At 35.3% G+C, this 8,867-nt stretch overlaps 2 protein-coding genes across 2 annotated transcripts; both read left to right on the top strand.

Annotated features, from left to right (window-relative positions):
• Positions 1-1,245: 1,245 nt before the first annotated feature.
• Positions 1,246-2,548, top strand: LOC137584930 (antigen 5 like allergen Cul n 1). Its single transcript, XM_068300531.1, has 3 exons — positions 1,246-1,393; positions 1,446-1,843; positions 1,905-2,548. The coding sequence occupies exons 1-3, from the start codon at positions 1,259-1,261 to the stop codon at positions 2,185-2,187; spliced, it is 816 nt and encodes a 271-aa protein (XP_068156632.1). The 5' UTR covers positions 1,246-1,258; the 3' UTR covers positions 2,188-2,548.
• Positions 2,549-2,703: 155 nt separating this feature from the next.
• Positions 2,704-4,136, top strand: LOC137584929 (mitochondrial import receptor subunit TOM40 homolog 1). Its single transcript, XM_068300530.1, has 4 exons — positions 2,704-3,214; positions 3,272-3,597; positions 3,666-3,890; positions 3,947-4,136. The coding sequence occupies exons 1-4, from the start codon at positions 2,927-2,929 to the stop codon at positions 4,065-4,067; spliced, it is 960 nt and encodes a 319-aa protein (XP_068156631.1). The 5' UTR covers positions 2,704-2,926; the 3' UTR covers positions 4,068-4,136.
• Positions 4,137-8,867: the final 4,731 nt, after the last annotated feature.

Genomic DNA, 8,867 nt, shown 5'->3' with positions numbered 1-8,867 from the left:
ATCGAAAAAATTCTATTTAATTCTTCTATTTAATTCATCAACTTATTTGTGACTAATTTCTTCAGTAATTTTCATTATAAATGAGTCCTCTGTAGATTTTGAACTCTATTAAACTTCCACATATCTATCTATTAAATTTTCTTTGAAAGGGCATTCAAAAATGATTAAAAATCAATAGATCCAGCCATAACAATATTCAATTACTTTCAGTGGCTTAAAATTTATTAAAGAATGAATCTGTTTTATTTGGAGAAGCTTTTGAATTGGGTCATTTGTTTGTTGGTTTTGTCATTGTTTAGTTTTGCTTCGTGCAACAGTTTGTTTTAGTTATAAGGGGTGGTAAATTTAATGTTAATTGAATTTCTAAGAATCGTGTTTACTTGAATTTTCCTCTTTATCACAACATGCCAATTAAAAGTTTTTGGTATCTACTTGTACTTGTCTCTCTTAATTGTGAATGATTACATCTCCCATCAACCATTACAATTGCCAACCTGTGTCTCACACCAAATCCATTTGAATGGTTTTTGGGCAAAAGTTTTGTGGTCGCAAGTAAGCAAGCTTTGATTTGCCAAATTCGTTATGCGGGCTTTTCGCTATATTTTAGCATATTAAATTAAAGCAAATGACAAATGGAGGAAGCAAAGTCCAACTGAACAGCTGCTGGTCGTTCGGTTGGTTGGTTGCCTGGTTGGAGTGATAAATTTAAGTGCTGGCTTCTAAATAAGTGATGTCGCCGAGTGCGACAAAAGGCAAAAGGAAAGAGCACAAAGCCCATGTCCGTGCCCAAGCCGCGACTGAGCTGCTGAATAAACAACTTTTGCATTTGCTTTCATGAACTCCGGCAACTGGAAATCGGCTTAGACGTCATCATCATAGAGCTGGCGGCAGTAAACGTCATTGGCATTGTCATTTATGCTCTTTCAAAGAGAGTGTATTGGTTTTATAAACAAACGCAACGTTTTCAACTTCCACAAAGACACAAAGTGGCAAGAAAATTTACTTTAAAGACTTTTAAATATGTTTTTTACAATTTTGTAAAAGTGCCCAGGTGATTCATTTAGGATTTATTGCAATCTTAATGATTAGTTCCATAGAGTATTACTTCCTTTTGTCTAACTCTCTTTGTATTATTACTTGACCAACTGTTTTTGATCATATCACAAACCAATCCAATAACAAAATGTAAACCATTTGTGGCTATATAAAAGGCTTCATCTACATACAACCAATTCAGTATTTTTTACCAAGGCTAACCATGAAGTTGACTAACTACCAGTTAAATATATTTATTGTTGGCTTAATCACAATACCAAATTCAATGGCAAGAAGTCAAAACTATTGTCAGGGCACCCACTGTCAAGGCTTAAATTTGGCCTGTACTTCTCAAGGTGTAAGTTTTTTATTATAAAATGATCAATATAACAACAATTGGTTCTTGGTAGAATCTTTCTAGCTGCCCACCTAATGCCAAGTTGTTGGAAATGGCAAAATATAAGAATTCTTTGGCTGATATTTTTAATACATTGCGTAACAATGTGGCCGGTGGCAAATATCGCAACTTGCCCAAAGCAGCACGCATGGGCAAAATGACCTGGTCCAATGAATTGGCCATGTTTGCCCGTTTGGATATCAGCCGCTGCCGACTGACCCCGAGGCCCTGCATGAGTTCACCATTTTTCTATTACATAGGACATATGGCGGAAAAGATTATATTTTTGGAATACGAAACCGATCGAGGAAACTTTGCCATGATGACGGAAATAATTGATGGTTGGTCATCGGAGATAACTGGCATATCTCGCACCGCTACTTTGATATTGCCCAGTAGCTTTGACAAGCCGTGAGTGAATCTCTCATTAATAAAACTAACTTTCCTGATAGTTTCTTCTCTCTCGCCGCAGTCACAAATATAAAACAACTCTCATTATAAATGAACGAAATTCACAATTCGGATGCGCTGCATTACGCTACATTTTGGCGGGTTATAAGTATTTCTACTTTAGCTGTGCCTTTGCCACCGAAAATCTAATTGGTCGACCGATCTATAAATGGGGTGCTGAACCAGGCAATAAGTGCCGACACAAGGATAAAGCTTATGTCAATCTATGTTGGAGTGAAGAGGACTATGTGAACAACAAATACACTCAAAGTGCTGGACCGTATACGGAAATACTTGATGTTTAAGAAAATTTAATAAAAACCCATTCACATTGCTCGTCCCTCAACATAGACTAAAGTATCATCATAAATATTATATACACTAGTTTATCCTGGTCGCGAAAATGTTGCTGTCATACATCATCATCAGAAACGTCATCATGAGCATTGCCAGCATCGTCTTTTGGCAAGCGATTTGGACTTGATTTTAAATATTTCATGAAGCAAAAGAGACATCACGATGAAGAAGGCGTTGGTAACCAAAGTGTATGGCATATAAATAATGTAAAAGTGTGAAATGTGCCTAATGGTGTGCCCAAAGTCAGAATAAAAGAAACAAAAAGGGACACAAAGGGACAAGGGAAGCCCAACAAGGATAAGAGCTAGTGAAATGGCGCATAAAATGACAATTGACAGCTGATGATACATTTTACATTCGTTTTCTTTTTTGAGCCGGGTGAATTTCGCCTTCTACGTACCTATTTTACATATTCTTTTAATGGAATCTATATAACATTTGGTTTAATGTTATTGAAACAAAAATAATTTACAACTAACAAAAACAAAAAGTAAACAAAAAAAAAAAAAAAACATTTGCCATTCTCAACTCTAAGAACAGATTATTATTCCTACCATATCAGATCGAGAAGAGAAACCCAAAATTTTGTATATCTAAGGACGTTTTGTACATCCCATCGTATTCGGATTTTTTTTGTGTTTTATATAAATATATATATTTCGTTGATGTTCCACACTCCACCCGACTATGCCCTGCAAAAGTTGTCCGCCAAATGAGGTCAATGGCATATTCTTTCCCAGCTGCTTCGAGCGTTATGGTGGCATTTGTACGCAAAAGAATCCCGGAAATATCGAAGGACTTCATGTCTTGGCCCATCGGGTAATGCCAAAGTTTTTCGATGGTGTCGAATTGGATTATTTGCATCGATTGGCCCCGAATAAGTATATCACAGCTTCCTGGGTGCTGAGTCATGTGAGGGCAGCGGGTTTTCGTTTTGGCGGACTTTACACATTTCGTGTGTCCGATGATATAATGGTAAATACACAGCAACTCAGTCAGTTATTCCGTAGATATATATACTTTCCATTCTAGCTCACACCCACGATAATTGGCGATATACATCCCACTTCGTTGGCTGCCAATCTGAATATATTGTTTTATCCATTCAAATCGCTGCGCATGGAGGCCATTATGCAAAAGGCGAATGAGGTAACTCCGGTCGAATCGCAATACACAATCGAATGGACACGACCGTGCGACACTTGGTCAGCAAATTTATATAATGTGAGTAGTGAGAACGGTCGTTGCACATTGTCCGTAATGCGTTCCATAACAACGCATTGGGCCCTTGGCACGGAACTCTTGCTGGAATGGAATGAACCAAAAAGGCTTAGGAGTGATATTGCAGTTGCAGCACGGTAATTTCCTTTACTCTTTTATGTTAACACCAATTTACTGCTTCTTTCCAATGATATCCACATGTTAGCTACTCACATCATAATTATTCTTTTGCGGCCACCGCTTCCCGACAAGGACTCGATGTTAGCTATTGGCAACGCATCCATCCACAAATTCAAATGGCCAATTTGCTGGCTTGGAATCGCAACACACGTAAAACCATTGCCACCATATGCTATCAATGGAATTTCGGGAATTCAGAAGTGCATGGAAAGTTCGACTCAGATGCCTCCGTGGGTTTCATGTGGACCAAGTAAGGCAATTTGACTCACCATCTAGGCCAGTCTTAAAACTCTTTCCATCTCTTAGATATCTAACATATTTACCAATTCAAGTGGGCTTTAGTGTGGTAATGAGCATGCCCACGGATCGCTTCGCATTTGGTACGCGTTTTGTGCTCGATCCCAGTGGATTGAGACGAGGCGATTGATTGACCTAAATATATTTTGCCAAATTATACTAGAGAGTTCGAAATTAATATCTTAATGTTTCGGTCTAACATCATGCGTCTTTTTACTTTGTCTTTGGGTCAGAAAACATTCATCAAACTTTACACACACTTGACACGGAAAATCTGGGCAAAACCATTAAGAATTGTATACAAATATACTATAGTGAGAGGGAATTGAACAAGGGGGAAGGAGGGGAAGTAGTGTGGAAAGTGTAATACTATGGGTAAAATATTTTCACATTTTTCCCCCTTTTCCCTGTAAGCTGAGACAACTTGCCCCCTCAAATGCAATTGATTTATGCCCTTGCCCGTCTAGACATAGTAAATATTTTTTAATGCCAAGGCAAAAGAAGCAAAGCAACAATAAAATAAAAAAATATAGCAAACAAAAAAAAAAAAGGAAAAGGAAAATGTACAACATTTTGCTTAAGAGCAAAAATATATAAATCTAAAGTAAATAAAATTTATTCCATAACATATTAGAGATCTCTTGAGTTGTGTTTAAACTAATTTATAGCAAAGATAATGCGTTTTAATCTGGTTCAGATGGTCCCTATTAAATGACCTAACAAAATTCCAGACATTTGAACTTATAATTTAGGTGTTGTCGAATAATTAATACTCTTACAAAAGTAATAGAAAATCATCTTCAATATTCAAATGATATGACTTGAATCTCCAAAAAGAAACCAAAAATAATGCAGAGTTGAGGTATTACAAGCTATTACCCGAAATATATATACTCTGTCATTTCTTAGAGCAAAAAAATTACACAAAAAGTTTAACTTTTCCAATTGATTTTTGTTGAAACTTTTTAAGCTGCTTCTTGGTTTGGTCTGTCTTTAATTTTACAGCCAACAAAAACTTTGTGTGCAAAAGTTTTTCATTTTCCATCCAGACACACACACACATACACACACTGGGACGGACCCACACACACACACATGAGCTGATAAGAAGCAAATATTAAATAATATTTCAATAAATGTGGAAAATCCTTTTCTCATCTGCCTATGAAAAACCCCAAAATACAAAAAACTTTTCTCTCTGTTTTCTCTCAACGCCTGAAGGGGCCATCCTCTCGCACGCTTATCATCGCCTTTACAAATCATTAGATTTTCATATCCGATGAATTTTACAACAATTTAAACAAAAAAACCAAAAAACAACCAAGAAAAAGCATAACCCAACAGCCTCAACCAGTTGAAAGAAAAAAGAAAGAATTCCCCTTTTTCTGACTCTTTTTCAATTTTTCTTTTTTTAACTCGGCATCGACATGACAATTTGTTTGTTTTTCATCTGTGTGGGTGAGCGCCGGGAGGGAGAAAGGGAGTGAGTAGTGTGAAAAGTGGATGCATGTGTGGGTTATAAATTTGATATATATTGTACATTCATACACACACACACACATATATGTATGCTTTTCCATATTTGCTGGTGCCTTATTCATTCGCTTGTCGCTATTTTATGTTTATTTAAACTTCCTTGTAGGCGTAAAATGAACAGAAATGTAAAAGAGCGCCAAGCCGAGGCAACAATGGCCAGGCCAGAGCAATGGAATGCTCAAAGTACTCAGATATCTCGACTCCAGTGATACCCTCTGTGAAATTAGGAATTATAAAATTTTCATTAATTTATTTTTACATTACGATACAAGTTAGATTTTTGACCCTAGATCTCATATTTGGGCACGGATATAATTGGATGCCTACCTATCAATTAACATTCATATATATTCTATATATTATAATCAGAGTCTTATTTAATCATTTAAAGAAAGATCCGTAGATTTTGTATTTCAAAATTGTATATAAGTAGTGTCTGTATTACATTTCTTTAGCTACGACTAACAACTTGGGTGTGTGAGTATACCCTTCTCGAACTTATAGACATTACAGGTTACATAATAAAGAGAACGAAATATAATAAAGAAATTCATAATAAATTATTGTCAATGGCTGAACACACCATACTGAAATGCTGAAAGGTTTTTTTCTTTTCCTCTTTTGCAATTGCAGACAATGAGAACATGCAAACTGACTCTGTAAATTTAATAATAATAAAAATATTGAATATTAATAAACTCAAATTAATCAAGATTTCACTTGTGTGTGCAATAAGAAATGATAGTCATATAGACTTGAAAAATGAATGAAATAAATAATAATAGTAAATATTTGTATTAATCATATCATGACTTAAACGTCAATGTCTAAAATTTGTTTTTGATTTTCAAGTTTTCAAGTGGAGTGTTTAATCAGAATGTACTCTTAAATTCTTTGCATATTACTTTTACATTAATCAAAGTTAGCTTAATGCATTTATTCCACTTTAATACTTTAAATGTTTCAATATCAATAGCTTACGAAAGACATTCAAAAGTTTCTATAAAAATTCCAAATTAAAATCTCTTCTTTTAACCCTAAACACAAATATCTACAAATGAATAGGAGGAAAAAACCTAAACTTAGGCTAAAACCAGCCAAATGCAAATAGGAGAAATTTGCTCAAAGCTATAAGAATAAAAAACTTAACAAGGAAAATCACAAAAAGGAAAAAAAGGAAGAAAAAATAGAAACTTGTTTCCTTGCTACACCGACTAACATTTATGTTTATGTTGGTAAAATAAAACAAAGTGAAACAACAACCAAACATAAACACACACATAAACTTGTTGTTGCTGCTAGTATTTTTTTTTTTTTTTCGTTTGGGTTCGTCTAGTGGAAAACATATTTAATTAAAGCTATCCGCATATTAAAAAGTTTTCTTTTTTCCTTATATTTTGCATTTGGTTTGAGTTTACTTCGTCTCATCATACCCTGTATTCTTTAAAGAAACAAGTATATTGAATTGATGGCAAACAAGAAAGAAGGACTTAAGCACAAAATCCTCACGCAGAGAGGACTAGGACCTTTAAATTCACAACATGATCTGGATCTAGTATATTTATATCACGAATCAAAAAAGTATGGAACAAAACAAGTCTTTATTATGAAATTTTATTTTCTTTGCTTTTCCATATCCTAAAAATTTTCCATATCATTTTATACACGGCATCTCGAAATCGTATCCTGACCTATTTCATCGTTTTTTACGCTTTCTCATACTTTTCGGTCAGCCAAAACTTAAGCTTGCCACATTACGAAGCATAAACAAGAGAATTTTCCGAGTAAGTTGTACGAGGAGGAGTGGACAGTAAATCAGGGGGGTTGGACATGGAGGGGGTGTTGCTGTTTGGTTGCTTTAAAAACAAAAGTGCCCCAAGGCGCAAAGCGGGCCACTCAGGATTCTTTTTCTTTTTTATAAATATGCAAAATTTTAATGAATTTTTGTTTTGTTCTTTCCAGTTTCTGGCTGTGCCCCTTCCATCTTTCGTTTAAGTCTCTCTCTCTCTCTCTATCTCTCTTCAACTCTCTGGCACTCTCCTTTCACCCACAGGAAAAAAACATTCATTGCATGAGGGTTAAGCAGCTTTAAAATGCGGGTCAACTTTTGCCGGCGAAGCTTTTCATTTTCCGATAAGAGGCCAAAATGGAAATTAAAACAAACAAAAGCGAAAGAGAAAAAGTAACTAACGGAAAACTTGTGCGCACAACACAACGAAGATTTAATACTCTAAAGATAATAAACATAAGTTTTTTTCAAATACTTATTGTTCACTCTTTGCCAAATGGCAAAATTTATATGTGTTTCTACCAACCTTTTGAAAACGCTTAAATACCTTTTTATCTTGAAAGAGTGGATTTCACTGAAATGAGCTTAATTTCACTTAATTTCACCTTTTATTCAGTTGCCTTACTTGTCTGCCCTTTCTTTACTTTACGAGAAAGTCATAAAATCGTAATAAAAATTGACCAACTTTTAATTTAATTGCCTTAACCACTTTTCACTGAACTTTTTTTTAATTAAATTTTCATGCACCCGCAATTGCTGTTTGACTTTGCTTGGGCATTCCGCATTAACATAATCAGCTCTTTGCTCTCCTTCATGTGTGTATGTGTGTGTGGGTGAATGGATTTGCGGGTGGGGATAGCTTAAGCTGCAGCTGAAACAACAGCAACAAGTGCCCAATCATAGCATGGAACAGCTGCTTTGGTAGTTATTCCACCTACTTTTCGCACAGGCTGCTTCTCCGGTTTCCAGTCGTCCATCTGCTACTGCTGCCTCTTGGCTTGGTATCTAACAAATTTCAACTGAATTTCAAGTAAGTAGGAGTTGGTATCTCATACGCAGAGCAAAAGTAAATGTTCTCTTAAACGCATTAAAAAGACAGCAAAATGTTTGACCCACACAGTAAAGAGCTTCAAATGAAGGGGAAGAAGGTGGAAGAGCAGAAACTTGAGTAAAGTGGTTTTCCTGGGGCTAGTACTAATGCCCTTGCTAAGTGCCTGACTAATGTCCTGCTTAGCTTTGGCTTTTCTCTGTGATATGAGCTTAGGCAAAAACTAGATTTAACCACTTACATGTGGCAGCTTTAAACTGCAGAACATCAATCTGCCGAATCAAAAAAAAAAGAGAACTTTTAGCAAAACTAAAGCAAAAAATTCACAATAAAAAAAGGAATTGAAAACCATAAATGAAACCTTTGAATCAAAGTTGAAGTTATGCAATTTCAAGCCAATTAAATTACGTTCGTAGTTACAATGTTATTTTTTTGAAAACATTTTTCTCATATTACAAATAAGAACCACTTAAACTCTACACACATATACTCGCAAATACAATTTGTGGCCCACGATTGGTGGCTATTTTTATTGGTCCCATTACTTTAGCGCCTTT

Source organism: Drosophila tropicalis, unplaced genomic scaffold, assembly GCF_018151085.1.
Source record: "Drosophila tropicalis isolate 14030-0801.00 unplaced genomic scaffold, ASM1815108v1 contig_878, whole genome shotgun sequence".
Classification (NCBI taxonomy): Eukaryota; Metazoa; Arthropoda; class Insecta; order Diptera; family Drosophilidae; genus Drosophila; species Drosophila tropicalis.
The sequence above is the reverse complement of the archived record's forward strand: the minus strand, read 5'-3'. Positions and strand labels throughout refer to the sequence as shown.